The sequence below is a fragment of the Ornithorhynchus anatinus genome, chromosome 1 (assembly GCF_004115215.2).
Source record: "Ornithorhynchus anatinus isolate Pmale09 chromosome 1, mOrnAna1.pri.v4, whole genome shotgun sequence".
Lineage (NCBI taxonomy): Eukaryota > Metazoa > Chordata > Mammalia > Monotremata > Ornithorhynchidae > Ornithorhynchus > Ornithorhynchus anatinus.
In genome coordinates this window covers 4,871,676-4,895,923 of record NC_041728.1, presented here as the reverse complement: position 1 = coordinate 4,895,923, position 24,248 = coordinate 4,871,676, and the positions used below count along the sequence as shown (strand labels likewise).

General features: G+C 45.8%; 1 protein-coding gene across 1 annotated transcript in view; it reads left to right on the top strand.

Moving 5' to 3' along the window:
- Positions 1–17,607, top strand: part of ITGA1 (integrin subunit alpha 1) — a 178,147-nt gene extending 160,540 nt beyond the window's left edge. Inside the window, exons 24-29 of the mRNA XM_029075626.1 lie at positions 260–373; positions 2,607–2,711; positions 2,846–2,950; positions 5,008–5,100; positions 10,914–11,030; positions 17,551–17,607. Of these exons, the coding sequence (XP_028931459.1) occupies positions 260–373; positions 2,607–2,711; positions 2,846–2,950; positions 5,008–5,100; positions 10,914–11,030; positions 17,551–17,595 (579 nt within the window). The 3' untranslated portion in view covers positions 17,596–17,607. The remainder of the gene's footprint in view (positions 1–259; positions 374–2,606; positions 2,712–2,845; positions 2,951–5,007; positions 5,101–10,913; positions 11,031–17,550) is intronic.
- The last annotated feature ends 6,641 nt before the right edge of the window (positions 17,608–24,248 follow it).

Genomic DNA, 24,248 nt, shown 5'->3' with positions numbered 1-24,248 from the left:
TCAATAAATGCGATTGAATGAAAGAATGAATGAAGGAAAGAGGACTAAAAGAAAGAGAAACATTTCACTGCAAGGTGGCTCTTCCCATTAGGTCTCGTCGAGAAGAAGCGTGGCCTAATAGAAAAAGCCCGGGCCTGGGATTCAGGAGACTTGGTTTCTACTCCCAGCTCCATCATTTGTCTGCTGGGTGACCTCGGGCGAATACCACCATTATTATCATTATTAGGGAAGGTTATCATCTGCTTTTCATTTCTTACAGATTAAAAAAGGAGAACATCTCCCAGTGCCAGAACTGAAGCTGACCGTTTCATTTCCCAACTTGACTTTCAGCGGGAGCCCAGTGCTCTATCTGATAGGTTGGACGTCTTCTGAGGTAAACCGTGGGCTTCACGCAGCCTCTTGCTTCCAAATTGCTGGTTTGATCTGCCTGTTATCTTGGATGCCATGTGACCTTGCGGTATCGTAATCAATTCTGAAGCTTGGAGCCGTTGGCTGCTATTAGGCTTGGCCAACCTATGAGAGAAAATGCCTGGCGACATTTTGGTCAAGTTGGTACAAAGCTCATCCTTTAGACTGTAAGCTCTCTGTGGGCCGGGAATGCGTCTATTTATTGTCCTACTCTCTCAAGCGCTTAGTATAGTGCTCTGCAGCAGTAAGCGCTTAATAAATACAATTGAATGAAGGAATGAGAGAGGACTAAAAGGAGGAGCAAAAGTTCACTGCATGGTATCTCCTTCCACTAGACTACATGGAGAAGCATTGTAGCTGTTTCCTGCAGAAACGATCTGGGCCTGTCACTCCCCTTCTTAAACACCTCCAGTGGTTGCCTGTCGACCTCCGCTCCAAACAAAAACTCCTCACTCTAGGCTTCGAGGCTCTCCGTCACCTCGCCCCTTCCTACCTCTCCTCCCTTCTCTCTTTCTACCGCCCACCCCTCACGCTCCGCTCCTCCGCCGCCCACCCCCTCGCCGTCCCTCGGTCTCGCCCGTCCCGCCGTCGACCCCCGGGCCGCGTCCTCCCGCGGTCCCGGAACGCCCTCCCTCCTCACCTCCGCCAAACTGATTCTCTTCCCCTCTTCGAAACCCTACTTAAAACTCACCTCCTCCGAGAGGCCTTCCCACACTGAGCTCCCCTTCTCCCTCTACTCCCTCTACCGCCCCCCTTCACCTCTCCGCAGCTAAACCTCTTTTCCCCCCATTTCCCTCTGCTCCTCCCCCTCTCCCTTCCTCTCCCCTCGGCACCGTACTCGTCCGCTCGACTGTATATATTTTCATCACCCTATTTATTTTGTTAACGAGATGTACATCGCCTCGATTCTACTTAGGTGCCATTGTTTTTACGAGACGTTCTTCCCCTCGACTCTATTTATCGCTATCGTTCTCGTCTGCCAGTCTCCCCCGATTAGAACATAAGCCCGTCATACGGCAGGGACCGTCTCTATCTGTTGCCGACTTGTTCGTTCCAAGCGCTTAGTCCAGTGCTCTGCACAGCAAGCGCTCAATAAATACTATTGAATGAATGAATAGCCTATTGGAAAGAGTTCAGGCCTGGGAGTCAGAGGACTTGGATTCTAATCCCAGCTCCACCACTTGTCTGCTATGAGAACTTGGGCAAGTCCCTTCACTTCTTTGTGCCTCAGTTCCCTCACCTGCAGAATGAGGATTCAATAACTCTAGTTAGATTTTGAGCCCCATGTGGGACCTGATTATCTTGTATCTACACCAGTCTCGACTATGGGAGGGAAGAGTGAAACAGAGGCATATCCAATCCATTCCCAGCTTGGTCAGTGGCTAGCCAGTGGCAGGCCATCTGCTAACAAATCAAAACTGACCTGTGCTGGGCAGCAGCAGAACGGGACAGAGTCGAGGGCGGAGATTCAGGTTTATTGCGCAGAAGGAAGCGATGGTCAACCACTTCCAGATTTTTACCAAGAAAACTCTCTGGATCCACTACCAGAATGATTGCGGGTGGAGGTGGGGCCTTCTGGAAGAGATGTGTCCATGGTGTCGCTATGGGTCAGAGATGACTCAACAGCACACATTATTATTATTACTATTTTTGTTCTTAAAATGTGAATTGATTTTGACGAGGCTTATAAAGCAAGCAAACACTCAGTGAAGGCTCCAGCAATAACACAACAACAGTAGTAATAATAATGATGATTGTGATATTTGTTAAGCACTTATTATATGCCAAGGTCTGTACTAGACCCTTGACTAGATGCAAAATAATCAATCCCTGCCCACATGGGGCTCACAGTCTAAATAAGAGTGAGAACCGATACTGATTCTCTCTTTTACAGCCGAGGAAACTGAGGCTCAGAGACGTTAAGTGACTTGCCTACGGTCACACAGCAGGCAAGTGGGAGAGCCAATATTAGAACCCAGGTCCTCTTGCTCCCAAGCTTTTGCTCTTTCCACCTAGCCATGCTCTTTCTCTTTTCACATCAACTTCTGAGAGGCGAACAAATCTTCTTTCCTGATTTGCCCAGCGATCTCTCCGGTCTCAGTTTACTTTTCACCACACTGTTAGAAAAACGACCCCTTGCTTTGCTTTGGATCCTGCCAGCTTGCTAACCTAAGGGAACCGTCCGTTTCCTTTGCCAGAATGCACGCTGTGGGCCGGAACACCTCAAAGATCCATACGGCTTTAACGTGGGGAAAACAGTCCAGGTATCAAAACCTCAGGAACTCAAGCGAGGTGCCATTTTGGTAAGTGACTCTCCGTCACCTGTTATGAACTAGTTTAAAAGGCCTAGATCCGAACCTGACCCACCTTTTTTCACAGTTGTCGGGAGCGGGAGGCGGAAGGAGAAGGAGAGATCTGATCCATGTCTCTGTTACAGAACTGTGATAAATGCACTTATGCGGACATCGAGTGTCACCTGGCTCCTTCCGATGTAAGCCAAGTGAACATTTCCCTCCGCCTGTGGAAACCGACTTTCATTAAAGTAAGTGACTCCCCCCTATTAGTCAATGGTATTGAGCTCTTGCTGTGTGCAGAGCACTGTACTGAGCGCTCAGAAACACAATAGAGTTAGCAGGCTGTGAGCCCCATGTGGATGGGGACTACATCTTAGAACAGCGCTTAGAACAGTGCCTGGCACAGAGTAAATGCTTAACAAATGCCACAGTTATTACACATGATCCCACCCCTCTCTGTGCCTTAATTAAAAGATTGAACGCAAAGGCCAGATTTGATTTCCGTCTCTGGGATTTTATCTTTAAAATGCTACTGCCAGTTTAAATGCAAGTCTGTTTCTCCAGATGGCATTACAGGCACAGAATCGTCCTGTTGCCGTTGCTTAGTTTCTTCCAGAATTGAAGAAAGCTGCTCTAGCCCAGTGTTCCGTTCATTCATTCAATCGTATTTATTGAGCGCTTACTGTGTGCAGAGCACACTGGACTGAGCGCTTGGAAAGTACAATTGGGCAACAGATAGAGACAATCCCTACCCAGCAACGGGTTCACAGTCTAGAAGGGGGAGACAGACAACAAAACAAAACAAGCCTTCAAAGAGCTCCTCTGGGGGCTTGTTTCCTTTAAAAGATAACTCATTTGGAAATCATTTCCAAATCCTTTTGATTTCCTTGTTAGTGATGGTATTTGTGAAGGGCTTCATATGTGCCAAGCTCAAATACAAGATAATGGGATTGGACGCAGTTCCTGCCTACACAGCCTCGCGGTCTAAGGGAGAGCAAAGTATCATGTCCCCATTTTACGAATGAGGAAACTGAAGTACAGAATAATGAAGTGACTTGCCCAAGGTCACATAGCAGCCAGTGGCAGAGCTGGGACCGGAACATGAGGCTTCTGCCTCCTCAGTCTGCGCTCTTTTCACTGGGCCACGCTGTCTCTTTTTCAGGTCCTTTTTTTCCCAGTTGTGTTCCCTCCCTTGGGAAGGAACGACCGGGTTGGGAACGAGGAGGAAGGTGCTGGGAAAGTTACTGGCATCAGTTCTAGCAAACACTGTGACACAGTGACACAGTCGAGCAAGCAGCAGTATTTATTGAATTTATGAGCGGTTGTTGCGTGTGGGACTGTACTGAGGGAATGGGAGAGTATGGAAAGAGGTAAGAAGTTATGATCCTCGCCCACCAAGAGCTGACGGTCTGACTGGAGAGATAAACATGAAATATGCACTCATTCATTCAACCGTATTTATTGAGCTTTTACTGTGTGCAAAGCACTGTTCTAAGAGCATTTAGGAGAGTACAGTAAACAGACACATGAGGAGCTCACAGCACTAGTTAACAAGTAGTAATAATAATAATAATTATGGTATTTGTTAAGCACTTACTATGTGCCAAGCACTGTTCTAAGCACTGGGATAGATACAAGGTAATCAGGTTGTCCCACGTGAGGCTCACAGTCTTAATCCCCGTTATACAGATGAGGGAACTGAGGCACAGAGACGTGAAGTGTCTTGCCCAAGTTCACACATCAGACAAGTGGCGGAAGTGGGATTAGAACCCACGTCCTCTGATTCCCAAGCCCGGGCTCTTTCCTCTGAGGAACGCTGCTTCTCTAAGAAACTTTGGAGAACAAAAGTTGACGTTTGCAACATTACGGTCAGTGTTCATGAGTGAAAAAGTGCTAAGGGGGTGTCAAAGTGCTGAGGTGAGAGAAGGGAGTCTGTGACCTAGGGAGAAGAAAAGTGAGTCAGGGTAGGCTTCCTGAAGGAGAAGGGCTTTCAGAAGGGTCTTGAAGATGGGGAGAACTGTGGTCTGGAGGATATGAAGCGGCAAGTAGTTCCAAGGCTCGAGCCAAATCGATGGACCATTGTTCTGATTCAAGATGGCGTTGCTTGTGTCTCATAACAATAACATTAATAATGATTGCGGTATCTGTTAGAGCACTTGCTATTTGCCGGGCACCGTATGGGACAAAGAGGAAGCCGAAGCAGATCTGTCTCTCTTGCATGGCACCCTGATGCTATTGAAGCTGGGAAACCTCAACTATAACTCGATCTGAGAGGATCAACTCAGTATTTTTTTTTCCCTTCTAGGCCAGCGTCTCCAGTTTGAATCTGACTATAAAGGCAGAACTTCAAAGCAAACACTCATCACTGGTTTTAAGCCGTGGGAATCAGAAAAGAGAGGTAAGGACAGCTCTGATTCTGAAATCTCCATTGGTTTCTCTCCAAATAACTTGGCCTAATGATGATGATGATGATAATAATAATAATAATAATAATGTTGGTATTTGTTAAACGCTTACTCTGTGCAGAGCACTGTTCTAAGCGCTGGGGTAGACACAGAGTAATCAGGTTGTCCCACATGAGGCTCACAGTCTTAGTCCCCATTTTACAGATGAGGGAACTGAGGCACACAGAAGTGAAGTGACTTGCCCACAGTCACCCAGCTGACAAACGGCAGAGCCGGGATTCGAACCCATGACCTCTGACTCCCAAGCCTGTGCTCTTTCCACTGAGCCACTCCGCTTCTCTACGATGGTATTTGTTAGGTGCTTACTATGTGCTAACCGCTGGGGTCGATACAAGATAATCGGGTCAGACACAGACCCTGCCAAGGGAGAAAAGGTGATGGATTTCCTACTTTACAGATTAGGAAACTGAGGCCCAGCGAAGTGGCGGAACTGGGGTTAGAACCCAGGTCGCTTGAGTTCCAGTCTTGTGTTCTTGTCCCTGGGATAGTGAGTGTCTCCACTACTTTAAAATAAAGATAAATTCAGCTGTGAAGGGATGGCAAGGGCTGAGGCTAAAAAAGGAGTTGCCAAGACATCCATATGGCCCATCCAGTCTAAACACCCTGGCTCTTCAGGTCTGTGATGCCTGACAACTCAGAGGCAGAAGTTAAGAACAGGAAATGCTACACTTCCTCTCCACCCACACCTCTGTTCACCTTCCTTGCTAGATGAATTACTAGGTTTTTTGGGAGAAAAATATGCACATTTCCCATTTTCTGCAGTAGTGAGGGTCAGGCTGAACTGGTAAACTGCCAGAAGACATTTTCAAATCTCACTAATAATAATGATAGTAATGATACTTGTTAAGCGGTTACTATATACCAAGCACTGTACTAAGTGCTGGGGTCAACATAAAATAATCAGATCAGACATAGTCTCTGTCCCACACAGGGATCACAAAGTAAGAAGGAGTAGGATTTAATCCCCATTTTTGGTAGATGCAGAAACTGAGGCACAGAGAAGTGAAGTGACCTGACAAGGTCTCCCAGCAGACAAGTGGTAGAGCCAGGATTAGAACCCAGGTCCTCTGACTCCCAGGCCCATTCTCTTTTTATTAGGCCATGTCGCTTCTCTAAATGTCCAAGATGAAGTTTTTCTCACTTTGCTTCATTCTCTGGGGCAGTCAGTAAATCGTTGGTATTTATTGAGCGCTTACTGTGCTCAGAGCACTGGACTGAAAAATGTGGGAAAATACGGCAGACAGAGTTGCTAGATGCGTCCCCTGCCAAGTTTAGTTATCCAGCGGGAAGGATGAAGGTATCAGAAGGGGAGGGGAGGAGGAGGAGGAGTAATAATAATAGTAATTATGGTATTTGTTAAGTGCTTACCGGGTGCCAGGCACTGTACTAAGCACTAAGGTGGTTACAAGCAAATCGGGTTGGACACCATCCCTTTCCTATACAGGGCTCATGGTTTCAATCCCCATTTTCCAGATGAGGTAACTAAGGCCCCGAGAAGTGAAGTGACTTGCCCAAGATCACACAGCAGCCAAGTGGCATGGCGTAGTGAGATGCAGCACGGAGTAGTGGCTAGAGCCCGGACCTGAGTGTCAGAAGGTCATGGGTTCCGATCCCGGCTCCGCCACTTGTCTGCTGTGTGACCTTGGGCAAATCTCCTCACTTCTTTGGGCTTCACTTACCTCATCTGTAAAACAGGAATTGAGACCGTGAGCCCCATATGGGACAGGAACTGTGTCCCATCTGATTTGCTTGTCTCCACCCTAGTGCCTAGGACTGTGCCTGGCACATACTGAGGGCTTAACAGATACCACAATTATTACTACTATTATTTGGGATTAGAACTCAGGTCCTTCTGACTCCCAGGCCCCTGCTCCATCCGCTAGGCCAAGCTGCTTCTCTGCCGCTTCACTGTAGTTGCTTTTTTTCCAGTAAGAAGGATATCAAAAAGTTCTGCCAGCTTTTTTCAGGCAGGAAGCCAAAATCCCAAAATCTGAGCGAGCTGTCCCCGAGTTAAGGATTGAAGGATGACATCATGTCTGCCACTTTAGGGAAGGGCAGCCAAAATGGTCAGTGTGGCTTAGAATCCAGTCACGAGGCTGGAGATGGACAGTTTGCTCTCCGATGTCTGAGAAGACCTATGTGAGAGTTCCCTGACTACATCCAACCGATCAACTCTTCAGTCTAGGGTATTTAGTGAGCGCTTACTCTGGGCAGAGCACTGTACTAAGGCCTTGGGAGAGTTCGGCAATACTAATGATGATGATAAATGATATATGTTAAATGCATAATTAAAATAATCATAATAATGGCATTTGTTAAGCACTTACTACGTGCAAAGCACTATTCTAAGTGCTGGGGTAGATACAAGGTCATCAGGGTGTCCCACGGAGGGCTCACGGGCTTCATCTCCATTTTACAGATGAGCCATCTGAGGCCCGACCAATCAACCCTTCAGTCTAGGGTATTTAGTGAGCGCTTACTCTGGGCAGAGCACTGTACTAAGTTCTTGGGAGAGTACGGCAATACTAATGATGATGATAAATGATATATGTTAAATGCATAATTAAAATTATAATGATAATGGCATTTGTTAAGCGCTTACTATGTGCAAAGCACTGTTCTGATTGCTGGGGTAGATACAAGGTCATCAGGGTGTCCCACCGAGGGCTCACAGGCTTCATCCCCATTTTACACATGAGCCATCTGAGGCCCAGAGAAGTCAAGTGACTTGCCCAAAGTCACACAGCTGACAAGTGGCGGAGCCGGGATTAGAACCCATGTCCTCTGACGCTCAAGCCTGGGTTCTTTCCACTAAGCCACGCTGCTTCTCCGAATAACGGTATTTGTTAAGTGCTTACTAGGTGCCAGGCACTGTGCTAAGTTCTGTGGAGGAGACAAGCAAATCGAGTCGGACACAGCCCCTGTCCCACGTGGGGCTCACAGTCTCCATCCCCATTTTACAGATGCGGCAACTGAGGCACAGAGAAGTGAAGTGACTTGCCCAAAGTCACCCAGCATCAAGTGGCGGAGCCAGGATTATTCATTCATTCAATCCTATTCATTGAGCGCTTACTGTGTGCGGAACACTGGAAAGTACGATTCAGGATTTGTGCCAAGCACCGTACTAAGAACTGAGGCAGATGGAAAATTAACCGGTTGGACACAGTCTCTGTCCCACATGGGGTTCACAATCTTAGTCTTCATTTTGCAGATGAGATAACTGAGGCCCAGAGAAGTAAAGTCACTTGCCCAAGCTCACCCAGCAGACAAGTGGTGGAGTAAGGATAGAACCCAGGTCTTTCCGACTCCGAGGCCTGGGTTCTTTCCACTAATAATAACAATAATGTTGGTATTTGTTAAGCGCTTACTATGTGCAGAGCACTGTTCTAAGCGCTGGGGTAGACACAAGGGAATCAGGTTGTCCCAGGTGGGGCTCACAGTCTTCATCCCCATTTTACAGATGAGGTAACTGAGGCGCAGGGAAGTTAAGTGACTTGCCCACAGTCACGCAGCTGACAAGCGGCAGAGCCGGGATTCGAACCCATGCACTAGGCTACACTGCTTCTACCGGTAGACTTGGTGGACGCCATATCTATTCTCAAGTGGTCTACAGACCACCAGGGAAGGCAGACACTAAAATAAATTACAGCTAGGGGAGCCTCCCGAGAATAAGGCAGGGAGAATAAGAGGAGGGGGAGTAGACTGAGTACTAAATTATTTGAAGGGTAGGAATTCAAGCGATTGTCTCAGATCTACCCCAGGACTTAGTACAAGTGCTTGGCACCAAGTAAGCGCTTAACAAATACCGCTATAAAACCAAACCTTGTGTATCGGCAACCCTCTCTACCTGTATCCTTCGAGAAGGCTGGTTCCCAAGCACGATGGGCAGAATTGCGTGGCCTAGTGACAACAGCCCGGGCTTGGGAGTCAGAGGTCATGGGTTCTAATCCCCACTCCGCCACTTACCAGCTGTGTGACTTTGGGAAGTCACTTAACCTCTCTGTGCCTCAGTTACCTCATTAAGACCGGGAGCCCCACATGGGACAACCTGATGACCTTGTATCTACTCCAGTGCTTAGAACAGTTCTTGGCACATAGTAAATGCTTAACAAATACCATCATCATCATCATCATTATCCTTATTATTATTATTGGTGTCACAGTGGGAAGTGAAAATCGGATGAAGAGATGAGACACAATCGCTTATCTCCAAGGGGAAGGGATAAAATCAACTGAACGAAAATGACAGCAGGTCACTGTGTGAAGTTGTAAGTTGTTCTGCTGAATATCAGCGTGGTCTAGCTCATCACAGGCCCGGGAGCCAAAAGGACCTGGGTGCTAATCCTGGCTCTGCCATTTGTCTGCTGTATGACCTCGGACAATCGCTTCACTTCTCTGTGCCTCAGTTATCTCATCTGTAAAATGGAAACTAAGACTGTGAACCCCATGTGGGACAGGGGCTGTGTCCAACCTGACTAGCTTGTGTCTACCCAGGACTCAGAATAGTACCTGACTCATGGTAAGCGCTTAACAAATACCATTATTATTGTTATCATTATTATTATTATTATTAAATCACTAAATACCAGCTATCATATTTTCTTGCACATACACTAATCAATAGGGAACGATTTTGCTGATTTAACCTGATGTAACCTTTTTGAGGGCTAACCTCCCCCCCCTCCAAAAAAGTGATATTATTTTCACCGTAATTTTTTCTTTAAACATTCCTGCTTAAATAGGTTTGTGTTGAATTACAAATCTATCCAAATTTTGACCCCGTTGGTTTTTTCCTCTTTAGCACATTCGCGTGGATGAATCATCAATATCTTTATTACCTACCAATAGAATCAGCATGAATTTTGAAATGGAATGAGAACGGGAAAGTTTGGTCATTATTTAATGCATCTTTTTTTTCTGGGGGATTTCTCTTCTCATTCTCTGAGTCTGAATTTTTCTTGGTCACAGACATTCACACTCGATTTTTGCACACCTCTTCTATGAAAGTCATCATTCTTCTCACTCCGATGTAGAACTCTCACCCCCAGACCAGCATTTGAATATTATTAAGTTAGAATTAATGCTGGAGTCCAGAACCCTCCATTAAGTAAATTTGCCTCAATCTTGCTGGGGGTCTCAACAGAGAGCTTTGCTGTTGTGTCTTCATGTGGCCGGTCGTATCACTTGCCAACTCTTGAGAGGAATAAGCATCCCAAAGAAACACTGGCCATTCAGACCTCATTATCCTGTGTGAATCATCAAAGTTAAAATAAAACGCAAAACTTTTGAAACTTGTGAAATGCAAATGCAATTATAACCCCATTCAAAAAAGAAAACCCAATAATTAAGCCTCTGGTGTTTGTTTGTTTTTTAAACCCCAAAGTATGTGCCTTAATTTTAGAGGAAAGAATCTGAAAGAAATCGAATCATTCCACGAGCAGAGGCGCCTGAATTCTGTCCGTACTTTACAGTCCGTTCATTTACCCGTTGTCGGAAACTGACCGAATGTATTGTATTCCTATTTGTTTCCCAAATGTTATTTTTAAATTATCTCCTTCTGAAAGCCCTGGCTACTTCCCATGGTGGAAGTGCAGAAAGAAAAGAAAGCCTAATCCAAGTCCTGCTGTACATCCTCGTACAGTTCTGACGGGTACGATGCGCATTTGTCATCTCCGCGTCTGACACCTGCCACCGAAGTCTCCAGTTGGCGTTTATTGACTTGAATTGTCTGCTTCATCATTTCCAGATTACTCTTCAAATTTCCAGAGATCTTCCCCCAGGAAGAGTGCCACTCTGGGTCATCCTTTTGAGCGCATTTGCGGGATTCTTGCTATTAATGCTTCTTATATTAGCCCTGTGGAAGGTAAGTCTTTGGGGCATTCATTCGTTCATTCCTACATTCGTATTTATTGAGTACTTACCGTGGCAGAGCACTGTACTAAACGCTTGGAAAGTACAATTCAGCAACAAAGGGAGACAATCCCTGCCCACAATGGGCTCACAGTCTAGAGGCGGGGAGACAGACATCAAAAATAAACAGGAAACAGGAAAAAAAGTAAACAGGCATCAATAGCAATCTGGTAGAACAATTCTGATTTCAGGGAATTACCACAGGAAGAGAGATAAGAATAATAATAATAACTGTGGTATTTCTTAAGCGCTTACTATGTGCCAGGCACTATACCAAGCACTGGGATGGATACGGTAAATCGGTTCGGACACGATCTCTGTCCCATGTGGGGCTCACAGTCTAAATCCCCATTTTACAGATGAGGGAACTGAGGCCCGGAGAAGTGAAGTGACTTGCCCAAGGTCACACAGCAGACAAGTGACAGAGCAGAGATTGGAACCCAGGTCCTTCTGACTCCCAGGCCCGGGCTCTAACCATTATGCCATGCTGCTTCTCATCCCCATCCTGTCCCTACTTTCGTGGAACAAACTCGGGGCTAGAGAAGCAGCGTGGGCCAGTGAAAAGAATCCGGGCTTGGGAGTCAGAGGTCATGGGTTCGAATCTCAGCTCTGCCACTTGTCAGCTGTGTGACTGTGGGCGAGTCACTACACTTCTCTATGCCTCAGTTCCCTCATCTGTAAAATGGGGATTAACTGTAAGCCTCACGTGGGACAGCCTGATGACCCTGTATCTGCCCCAGCGCTTAGAACAGTGCTCCGCACATAGTAAGCGCTTAACGAATAGCAACATTATTATTATTCTTACTAGGTAACAGAACGCTGGAAGCTTCTTTGGCTTACAGATGTATTTGGTTGTTGATTTTTTTTAACGGTACTTGTCAAGTGCTCACTGTGGGCCAGACACCATACAAAGTGCTGGAGTATATCCAAGATCACCAAGTTGGACACAGTTCCCGTCCTTGTGGCATCTCCTCACCCGCTCTGTGATGCACTTCCTTAGTTCATTCATTCAGTCGTATTTATTGAGCGCTACTGTGTGCAGCACACCGCACTGAGGGCTTGGAAGAGAACAATACAACAGTAAAAAGACACTTTTCCCGTCCATAACAAGCTTACGATCTCGAGGGGAGCTCATCGTCTGCCGTCTTAGTGATGGAGGGGAACTAAGCCAGCAACCTAGCCGTAGTGGATAGAAATGGGCCTAGGAGTCATGAGTTCTAATGCCGACTCCTCCACTTGTCTTCTGTGTGACCTTGGGCTTGTCACTTCACTTCTCCGGGCCTTAGTTCCCTCATCTGTAAAATGGGGATGGAGACCGTGAACCCCATATGGGACAGGCACTGGGTCCAACCCGGTTTGCTTGGTATCCACCCCAGAGCTTAGTACAGTGCCTGGTACGTATTAAACCACTTAACAAATATCATAATAATAATTATTATTATTAAGAGGAGGAGTACAGAAGTCCAAAAGCAAACTACAGGTTTCCCTCTCTGACTGTGAAGTTTGGGTTTGAAAGTCCCCGTGGTTGGCATAACTGTAAACCCAAAAGATTATGGGGCACGGGTTGGAGCCTGTAGCTGTGAGATTCACGCAAGTGTGTGCCGATCAGAAATATGCGGGATACGCCTAAACTGAGCATGATACATCTGAAACTAAAGGTATGTATGCTTAAAGCAATTTTACTGCAGAATGATAATCGTGGAATTTGCTAAGCGAAGCAGCATGTAGAGAAGCAGCATGGTATAGTGGATAGAGCACAGGCCTCGGAGTCAGACGGTCATGGGTTCTAATCCCGGTTCAGCTACTTGTCACCCGTGTGACTTTGGGCAAGTCACTTCACTTCTCTGGACCTCACATATCTCATCTGCAAAAAGGAGATTGAGACTGCGAGCCCCACGTGGGACACGGACTGTGTCCAATCCTTTCTGCTTGTATCCACCCCAGTGCTTAGTAAAGTGCCTGGCACATGCTTAAGTACTTAGCAAATACCATATTATTATTATTATTATTATTAAGCACCTACTATAACCCAAGCACTGTGCTGAAGTAGATGCAGTTCAGTCAATTCAGACATATAAGGCTCACAGTCTACCTCTACCTAGGTAGAGAAGCAGCGTGGCTCAGTGGAAAGAGCCCGGGCTTGGGAGTCATGGGTCACGGGTTCAATTCCCGGCTCTGCCACTTAGCTGTGTGACTGTGGGCGAGTCACTTACCTTCTCTGGGCCTCGGTTGCCTCATCCGTAAAATGGGGATTAACCGTGAGCCTCACGTGGGACGACCTGATTCCCCTGTATCTACCCCGGCGCTTAGAACAGTGCTCTGCACATAGTAAGGGCTTAACAAATACCAACATTATTATTATTATCTGCAGATGCCAGCTCAACCGGCGCTTAGAACGGTGCTCTGCACATAGTAAGCGCTTAACAACTACCAACGTTATTATTATTTAATCAGCATTTGGCCAGTGAGGAAAAACTGAGGCTCAGAGAGGTTAAGTGGCTTGCCCAAAGTCACGCCGGAGGCAAGTGGTGGAGCCGGGATTGAAATCACCCAGATCGTCTAGCTCCCGGCCCTCTCTTTCCACTGCTCTAACTGTCTTGACCCTTTTACTTGCCTTTAGAATAGTCTTCCTTGGTTAGAATAACATGCAAGTTGAAGTTGCGGGGAAAATAGCAATGTGGCTAATGCCTATTGTTGTAGTAACTGGTCGAAGACTGCTGTTACCCTATGTTCCCTACTGGGTAATTGCAACTGTTTTTCAGATCATCACTGCAGTAAGTTTCCCATGTAATGCAAACGACAACCAAAACAGTACTAAGCTAAATATGATTAAAGTCGGGGAATGGTGAGAGGAAAACACAACTGGCTTGAAACAACCCTGGTGCCAGGATGGCAGCCAGAATAATTACCACATTAATATTAATATTAATCCCCCCTCTACACTGTGAGCTCCTTGTGGGCAGGGAATGTGTCCGTTGAAACTCCGTTACATTGTATTCTCCTAAGCTCTTAATACAGTGCTGTGCCCGCAGTAAATGCTCGATAAATGCCATTAATTGATTGATTATTTGGTTGATTGGAAGAGCCAAGGAGAAGCCTGAACATCAAACGCATTTCTCCGACAGTTTATCGACAAAACTGGGATACGGGGTGAAGTGGCATCAGCCTTTATTATCCACCCCTTAGCGCTGGTTTTTCTTTTTGTTTTTTTTTGCTTTTTGACTCCTTTGTATCTCCTTTGATGCATATTTCCCATTTTAGGATGGATGTGAGGTTGGTTTTTTTTGAATTTGCATTTAATTAGAGTAAACGAAGTGGCTTTTCCACCAGCAGAGAGGAGGAAACAGACTTTTTCACTGTTTCACCCTTGCCAGTAAATTATTTTTTCTCATGGAATCCAGAACCGGTTCAGATGGGAACATCTTTTGCAAAGAAACCCCAGTTTTGCTGTAATTCTGATCTCTGCCACACTGTGGAACACAAATCCTGGTTTACTGGGTCTGTGTTAAATACAGCACAGCTCGGTGTGTACTTGAGTTCACACAGACCCACACCTTTGGTGGCTGGTGATAATTGACACCTCTCCAAGGGAAGGGATAGGGAGGAAATAAGGAGCCGCCTTCAGCCTGAGCACTGAGACACCGACTTAAAATAGCGAAAGGAGAAAGAGAAACAGATTTGGGTGAGGGGTCTGTGGCAAGAAAGCGCAGGAACAGGTTTTATGCGGGAAAAAGCGGCACGGCCTAGTGGATAGAGCATGGGTCTAGGAGTCAGAAGGTCAGGGGTTCTAATTTTGGCTCTGCCACTTGTCTGCTGTGTGACCTTGGGGAAAACACTTCACTTCTCTGGGCCTCAGTTCCCTCATCTGGAAAATGGGGATGGAGACTGAGAACCCCATATGGGGCATGAGCTGTGTCCAATCTGATCCGCTTGTCTGTATCCCAGTGCTTAGTACAGTGCCTGGAACATACTAAGTGCTTAACAGATATCTTTTAAAAAAAAAGAAAGACAAGCAGTAGTATCTCGTGAAGGTGAGGATTAGAGGGGAGGAATTAAGGACTCTACAAACTCAACTAACCATTTTCCTGCTTAGGAAGTGGATGAGTTGACAGCATTCGATCTTGGGTTTACCCTTCAACCTCAGTGAATTATGTTTAGGTCATATTAATGTAATGGTGACTTGGGAATCGTTTAACTCCCCTTTTATTTTTAATGTGTCTGGTGGCCAGAGATAGAGTGCCTTGGCTTCCTGGAGAAGTATCTCTGACCACCTGCCAAATTTAAAATAAAATTGAGTTTGACAAAGGCAAAAATGTTCAGCTCATGTCTGGAAGGAGCAGCTTCGTTACCAAATGTAAGAAAGGCGTAGATATTCTGGGCTTTCTGTTACCCCTCAGTCAATCCATCAAGGGTATTTATTGAGCGGGTGCTGTGTGATGAGCCCTTTACTAAACGCTTTTGGGTGATCTGCCTCCCTCCTTGGGAGGAAGCTTTCCACCGCGAAGAATGCATGAACTCTTTCAGCCCAAAAGGTATGTCAATGCCTTGCCTAAAGTTTTTCTGAACAGGATTAATCAATCAATCGTATTTATTGTCAGTCAGTCGGTCAAACGTATTTATTAAGTGCTTACCGCGGGCACGGCACTGTAATAAGCACTTGGGAGAGTAATAATGATAACGATGGCGTTCGTTAAGCATTTACTATGTGCCAAGCGCTCTTCTGAGTGTTGGGGTAGATACAAAGTAATCAGATCACCCCACATGGGGCACACAAGTCTTCATCCCCATTTTACAGACGAGGACACTGAGGCACAGAGAAGTTAAGTGACTTGCCCAAAATCAGAAAGCAGACAAGCTGGGATTAGAACTCACCGCCTCTGACTCCCAACCCCGTGCTCTTTCCACTAAGCCACGCTGAGTAGAGTACAGCAATATAACTGACACATTCCCCGCCCATTATGAGTTTTTGAGCACTTGCTATGTGCAGAGCACTGTACTGAGCACTCGGGAGAGTATACTACAACAGAATTAGTGGACAAGTGCCCAGCTCATAACGAGCTGCTAATGTAGAGGGTGTGAGTCCTCAAAGACCCCAGCGGCCTTCAGCGAGAGGATCGCTGTCCTGGAACAAGAGACTTCCTAGAAATTTTCCCCGATGGAAAATAAAGTCGACCCATGGCACCTTCTTCATAGTTTTCAAACAGTTCATCCCAGGTGACCTCTCTCGTTTGTTTGAACGATGAACAATAATAATGATCATTTGTCGTACTCTCCCAAACAGTGCAGTGCTCTGCACATAGTAAGCGCCAATTCATTCATTCAATCATATTTATTGAGCACTTACTGTGCGCAGAGCACTGTACTAAGTGCTTGGAAAGTACAATACAGCGATAGAGACAATCCCTGCCCACAACGGGCTTACTCAATACCAGTGATCGATTGATTATGGTATTTGCTAAGCAGTTATTACTATGTTCTAATTCCAGCGCCACCACTGGTCTGCCGGGTGACCTTGGGCAAGTCATTTAGCTCCTCTGTGCCTCAGTTTCCTCATCTCCAACATAGGCATCCAACACCTGCTTCCCCACACCCTTAGAGAAGCAACCTGGCGTAGTGGATTGAGCACGAGCCTGGAAGTCAGAAGGTCGTGAGTTCTAATCCTGGCTCCACCATTTGTGCGCTCTGTGACCTTGGGCAAGTCACTTCACTTCTCTGAGCCTCGGTTCCCTCATCTGTAAAATGGGGATTGAGACTGTGAGCCCCAGGTGGGACAGTGACTGTGTCCAACCTGATTTGCTTGTATCCACCTCAACGCTCAGTACAGTGCCTGGCACTTGGTAAGCGCTTAACAAATACCACAATTATTATTCGGCTGTAATTATTAGACTTTTTAAGCCCCTACGGGACAGGGACTCTGTCCAACCTGCTTTTCTTGTATCTACACTGGGATAGATACAAGGCAGTTGGACACCGTCCCTGTACCTCATGGGGCTTAATGCAGTGCTGGGCACATAGTAAATGCTTAACAAATATTATTATTTTTATTTTCATTATTACATGTTAAGCGCTGGAGTAGATCCAATAGCATTCAATTAGACACAGCCCCTGTTCCACAGATATTTAGCCCCCATTTTCCAGATGAAAAAACCAAGGCACAGAGAAGTTAAAACGACTCGCCCAAGGCAACAGGTAACAGGCAAGTGGCCGGGCAGGGGTTAGAATTTAGGTCTCCCAACTCGTTCATTCGGTTGTACTTACTGAGAACTTACTGTGAGCAGAGCACTGTACTAAGCGCTTGGAAAGCGCAATTCGGAAATAGAGACAATCCCTGCCCAACGACGGGGCTCACAGTCTAGAAATCACACTCCCGCTTTCTGCGAAGTCACGCTGCTTGTCCACGCTGATGAACTACGAGTCCTACATCTCGTGCCTGGCTCCCCGATTCTGAGTTATAGTTCTTATTTCTTCTGCAGATTGGATTTTTCAAAAGGCCGCTAAAGAAGAAGATGGAAAAGTGAAAGGTCGGGGAAGAAAAAAATCGAGCAGTGACATAGTGAGCTATCTTCAGGTGTGCCGCCCTGTGACAGAAGCATAAAACCCAATTATTATCTCCGTGTGGTCACATGCCATTGTCTGTTCCATCAGAGATTCGTCACTTTAAAAAAGAACAGATCGCGACCGATCAAAGAGAACACAAGCAGCCTTTCATAGAAGAGCGGGAAAGGCTTTTAAATGACTACTCAGTTTTGTTGAGTAATTCTATTTAAAATGAGAAATCATTTGAACGGGAAGAACGGCCAACTCGAATATATATATATTAGATAAATATACGTGAAACACCGCTCCAAGTATTGAGAGAAGCCACAGCCGTGATTGTGACTTCTCAGAAAACCGGCTCCACCCATAGCAATGCAAGTTTGGGGTTTTTTTTTCCTGTCCCTGGCCAAGGATACCCCTGACTTCCAGAGTTTGAAAAACCAAGATTGTCCAGACCTCCTGTCACTTCTCAGAGGAACCAAGCCCATTCCAATGGCAGAACTCTCTGAATCATGAGGAGATGCCAGCGGGGGAGAATAAAGAATGAGAAATCCGGGGAATCAGGACAGAAGATACTTTGTACTAAGTGGTCTTTCCTTGATCATGTAGGTTAATGGGATCGTCAGCTGGAAGGACTGTGGCTGGGAAAAGTTAACATAGGAGCACTGTTTCAGAACAAGAGCACTGAAAAGCCTGCTCTACGCTTTTAATGGAAACCTTTCATTTTTGTTGTGAGCACAAAAATCGACGGAGAATTTCTTGGTGTGGCCAAAGCGCTTAAAGTCGGCCCTTTCTGTTTTTCACACCGTTGCAGATCGCAGTAGGGGAGATATTTGGCGGTGGAATTTCTGAGTGGAACGTGGGATGAGGGGTCGATTAACCCGTAGTGTCAAATTGGGCAGTGCAAATGATGGCACTTTAGAGGTCCCGTAATTATTTCCTTCTAATTTGGCAAAGTTCAGCCCCGAGTCATTCACAGAGCTCCTTGTGAAGGGTTTCTTCGATGCCAACCGCTTCTAGTTTTACCCTGGGATAATCAATGTTCCCGACATACTTCTTGTCCTTAAAAAATAATATTCCATCTTCAGAGACCACTTGACCAAGAATACTTTCATCTGAATTGCAAATGTACTGTAGAAATAATCCCAGAAGGCATTTCAGATTTGAAGTCCACTCGCTAGGAAGGCACCGCTTCCATTTGATGATTATGGCTTTTATTAAGCACTTACCATGCGCTAAGCACTCGGGTAGAGACAAGCGTGGCTCAGTGGAAACAGCCCGGGCTTTGGAGTCGGAGGTCATGGGTTCGAATCCCGGCTCTGCCACTTGTCAGCTGTGTGACTGTGGGCAAGTCACTTCACTTCTCTGTGCCTCAGTTCCCTCATCTGGAAAATGGGGATTAAGACCGTGAGCCCCACGTGGGACAACCTGATTCCCCTGTGTCTACCCCAGCGCTTAGAACAGTGCTCTGCACATAGTAAGCGCTTAACAAATACCGACATGATTTTCAGGTGAAGCGAAGTCTTATCTCCCTTTTTACACAAAGAGGAAACTGAGGCCTGGGGTGACATAGTAGAGCAGCGGTGTAGCTGGGACTAGAATCCAGCTCTCCTAATAATCGTGGTATTTGTGAAGTGCTTACTATGTGCCGGGCGCTGTACTAAGCGCTGGGATGGATACAAGCTCATCAGGTCGGACACGGCTCCTGTCCCCTACGGGGCTCACAGTCTAAAGCGAAACGAGAACAGGGATTTCATCTCCATTTTTCAGATGAGGAAACTGAAGCCCAGAAAAGTGAAGTGACTTACCCAAACTCACGCAACAGGCAAGTGGCGGAGTGGGATTAGAACCCAGGTCCTCTGACTCCCAACCCTCTGCTTTCTCCCTTAAACCGTGTTGCCTCCCGTTTCGTCTGTTTCCTTGCTTTAAAAATGGAAAGTAAGACTACTGTGGGTGCGTCAGGGATGTTTGGATTGAAATTGTTGCAGGACTTTTCTCTTTTCAAATCACTTCCCTAAGTACTTCAGCTGTACTGGGGCGTTACTGCTTTAAGATTTTCTCTTGCTTCAAGATTTTCACCCGGCTTTAACCTGCCTGCAACGGTCACGAGCACTCTACTGTGATATTGTATATGTATATATATATAATATATCTGTATAAATGAAATACCAAAAGCCCACGTCAGTTCATTATGGAGTTGACCCATTCTAACACCAACGCATATGTTTCATTAACATCTAGAATTTTAAAGTGCCTTTTACCACTTCACGATGATAGCAACAACAGTAACGCACTGATAAGTAGCAAATGGTGAGAAATCAGAAAATTCCCAAAATATAGGTTCTTCAATCCTTTGGGGGCATATAGTCTTATTATTTAAGGAGCACATTTAGTTACAGTAATAATAGGTTAAAATAATCATTTTACATAAGAAAATAATGTTTAAAATCGTATGGACGTACTTGTTGAGTTAAATTATCATTGACTTGTAACTTTTTTTTTCTACTGATCGCTTGAATTCTGATCTTTCTTTTGTATGTGTCCCTGTCGTGTACCATACGTGGAAAAAAAAATCCCACCTGGAAATGTTGCTGATATCTTAATGAGAATCGGGATTTTCCCAGTCCCTGATGTCTACACCCCGGGCCCTTAAAGAAAAAGAGAAAGTCAACACATTGACATAGATGCTTCATCGGAGCTGTCAACTGTGTCCCTTAAATTCAGGACTCACATATTACTGCTTACTTCCCTTTGATTCGCTCTTAGCTTTTTTATTTCACATATTTACATGTAAACACGCCATCTCGGGGAAGACCAGTAGTAATAATAATTTTAGTGTTTGTTAAGCGCTTATACGTGCCAAGCACTCTTCTGAGCATTGGCGTAGATACAAGAAAGTCAGGTGGGATACCCTCCCTCTCTCACGTAGGATTCCCAGTCTAAGAGAGCGGGAGAATGGGCATTGAAACCCCATTTTACAGAGGAGGAAACCGAGGCACAGAAAAGTTAAGTGACTTGCTCAAGATCACCCAGCAGGGGAGCGGCACAACCAGGAGTGGAACGCACGTCTTCGACTCCCTGGCCCGTGCTCTTTCCGCTAGCAGAATAGTGGTATTTGTTAAGCGCTTACTACGTGCAAAGCACTGTATTAAGCACTGATGACGTTGGCAATCGAGGGTGCTTGTGTGATGCCCGCAGCTTCACCTTGGTTGAAATGATTATTACGATTATTTTTATTATTATCATCCGTAATCTTTGCTGTTGATCAACAATCTGATGCTCCCGACCTTCCGTGTCTGAGATTATCCAAGACGATCCCCGCTTGGAACCCGACGGGTGGACGTTTTAGGTGTTTAATTCAGGCAGGTGTGAGGGAAAAATGTTTTCGGCTTAAGAGGGCAGACGGGGTGAACTTCACATTATTGAAAAATTCACCTTCCCACACCCAGAAGAAACTCAGGACAAAGGTGGAATACAGAAACTTCTCTATCCACAAAGAGAAAAGGTGCGAGTAGCCTAGTGTTTAAAGCCTGGGCCTGGGCCTTAGAAGGACCTGGGTTCTAATCCTGACTCCTCCACGTGTCTGCTGTGTGACCTTGGACAAGTCACTCAAATTCTCTGGGCCTCAGTTACCTCGGCTGTAAAAAGGCGATAAAGACCGTGAGCCTTCTGTGGGACGGGGACTGTCTCCAACTGGATTATCTTGTTTCTACCCCAGCGCTTAGAATAGTGCCTGGCACACAGTCAGCTCTTAACAAGTATCATTTTTTAAAAAAGAAAAAGGAGGGGCGAGTTAGGGAGCCCTACTTGGGACAGGGACTGTGTCCAACCCAATCAGTGCTTAGTACAGCGCCTGATATATACTAAGTGCTTAACGAATATCACAGTTACTATTATTATTACTATTATCATTATCGTTCACTCGCATATGCTGTATGTAACATGGGAAAAGCTCATGACTTCAGCCTCCTCCTTAGGCACAATGTGAATAATTGGTGCACTGGCTTCCTGCGTCTACTACGGTGCCTGGTACATAGTAAGTGCTTAGCAAATGCCAGAGTTATTACTATTATTATTCCCGCAGCTTGCACCTATTAAAATTCCACAGGCTCCGTTGGCTGATTTACTGAAATCTCTTCCACGTGTATCTTGGAGGAAAGTTTTAGTCCAAATCCAGACGCCTGGAGATCTCCTCTAAAATGGTCCTCCTACACTTAAAATTAGTTTCTCAACTCTGTCAGCTTTTTACTTTTTTAATGATATTTGTTAAGCACTTACTATATGCCAGGCACTCTACTAAGTGATGATGATGACGATGTTGGTATTTGTTAAGCGCTTACTATGTGCCAAGCACTGTTCTAAGCGCTGGGGGGATACTAAGTGATCAGGTTGTCCCTCATGGGGTTCACAGTCTTCATCCCCATTTTACAGATGAGGTAACTGAGGCCCAGAGAAGTTAAGTGACTTGCCCAAAGTCACACAGCTGACAAATGGCGGAGCCGGGATTAGAACCCATGACCTCTGACTCCCAAGGCTCTTTCCACTGAGCCACGCTGCTTCTCAAGTGCCGGGGGAGATATGAGCTAATCGGGCTGGACACTGTCCCTGTCCCACCTGGGGCTCACAGGCTTAATCCCCATTTTACAGATGAGGAAACTGAGGCAAAGAGAAACAAAGTAACTTGGCTAAGGTTACACAGCAGACACGTGGCAGAGCTGGGATTAGAACCCAGGTCCTTTCGTTGTGGGCAGAGAATGGGTCTCATTCATTCACTCAGTCGTATCTGTTGAGCGGTTACTGTGTGCAGAGCCCTGTTAAGTGCTTGGAAAGTACGATAATTATTATTACATTACAGTACAGCAATAAAGAGAGACAGTCCCTGACCACGTGCTCTAACGTTCTGTCCCAAGCGCTCAGTACAGTGCTCTGCACAAAGTAAGCGTGCAATAAATGCGATCGACTGACTCCCGGGCCTGTATTTTTTCCACTAGGCCACACTGCTCCTCGGCTTTGCCTGGTGCACGTAGATAATAGCAAAAAACGCGGGCGGGGGGAGGGAGATGGGGAGGGAGTTTGCTGGCAAACACATTTTCTAGTACTTTATACACTGTTCTTGCATTTACACCTCTTTCTTTCCCTGGAGAGTTTTCCAAAGAGACTTGGCTGTAGTAAATTTGTTTATTGAATTTCAATAAAGGGTATATTTTATTTAAGTTATCAAGGCTTCACTCAGTGAATCATTTACTCATAAAGACTCTATGCTTGCTAAAACAATTAATTTATTCTACCACTAGATTGTAACCTCCTTTAGCGTAGGGATTGTTTCTACCAACCGAATTGCATTGTAATTAATTAATAATGGTATTGGTTAAGCGCTTACTACGTGCACAGCACTGTTCTAAGCGCTGGGGTAGATACAAGGTAATCAAATTGTCTACGTGGGGCTCACATTTTTTAATCCCCATTTTTAAGATGAGGTAACTGAAGCAGAGAGAAGTTAAGTGACTTGCCCAAGGTCACACAGCAGACAAGTGGCGAATTGTATTCTCTCAGCCCTTAGAACAGTGCTCTGCAATTATTATTCTTCTTATTCTTATTAAGTGTGGTTGAGTTGTTTCCAATTCATATACTTTCTCCAGAACGTCCTGTCCTCTGCCATAACCCGCCACCTTTCTAACGGTTCTTCCGTTATCACTGTTAGGGTCTCTCTCCATCTCGCTGCCGGGCTGCCTCTTCCACCTTTTCCCTGGGCTTTTCCCTGCCTCTTCCACATTTTCCCTGGACTTTTCCTAGCATCAGTGTCTTCTCCAGAGAATCAGTCCTCCTGATGATGTGTCCAAAATATGCTCATCTAAGTCGAGTCATTTGGCCTTCCCAAGACCACTTTGGTTTAATTTGCTCCAAAAGTAAGAGCTCAGTAAATACCGCTGAGAGGTTGTAGCAGAGTAAAAGGAATTCAGCCTTATTAAAATCCCATCTTCCCCGAGAGGCCTTCCCCGACTAAACCTTCATTTCCCCTTCTCCCTCCCCTTCTGCACTGCCCTTACACATAATAATAATAATAATAATAATAATGATAATGACAGTGGTACTTTATAAGCACTTGCTATGCGCCAGGCACTGTACTAAGCACTGGAGTAGATATGAGCAAATCAGGTTGGGCACAGACCCTGTCCCACATGGGGCTCACAATCTTAATCCCCATTTTCCAACTGAGGTATCTGAGGCCCAGAGAAGTTAAGTGGCTTACCCAAGGTCACACAGCAGGCAGGTGGCAGAGCCGGGAGTAGAACCCAGGTCCTTGTGACCCCTAGGCCCGCGCTCTGTGCACCAGAACACTCTACTTCTCCTTCACTCATTGAATAGTATTTATTGAGCGCTTACTGTGTGCAGAGCACTGTACCAAGCGCTTGGAATGGACAATTAGGCAACACATAGGGACAATCCCTGCCCCATGACGGGCTCACAGTCTAATCGGGGGAGACGGACGGACAAAAGCAAGACAACATGATCACAATAAATAGAATCAAGACTTCTCCTGGTAGGCTTTATAGAGAAGCAGTGTGGCTCAGTGGCAAGAGCCCGGGCTTGGGAGTCAGAGGTCATGGGTTCTAATTCCGGCTCTGCCACTTGT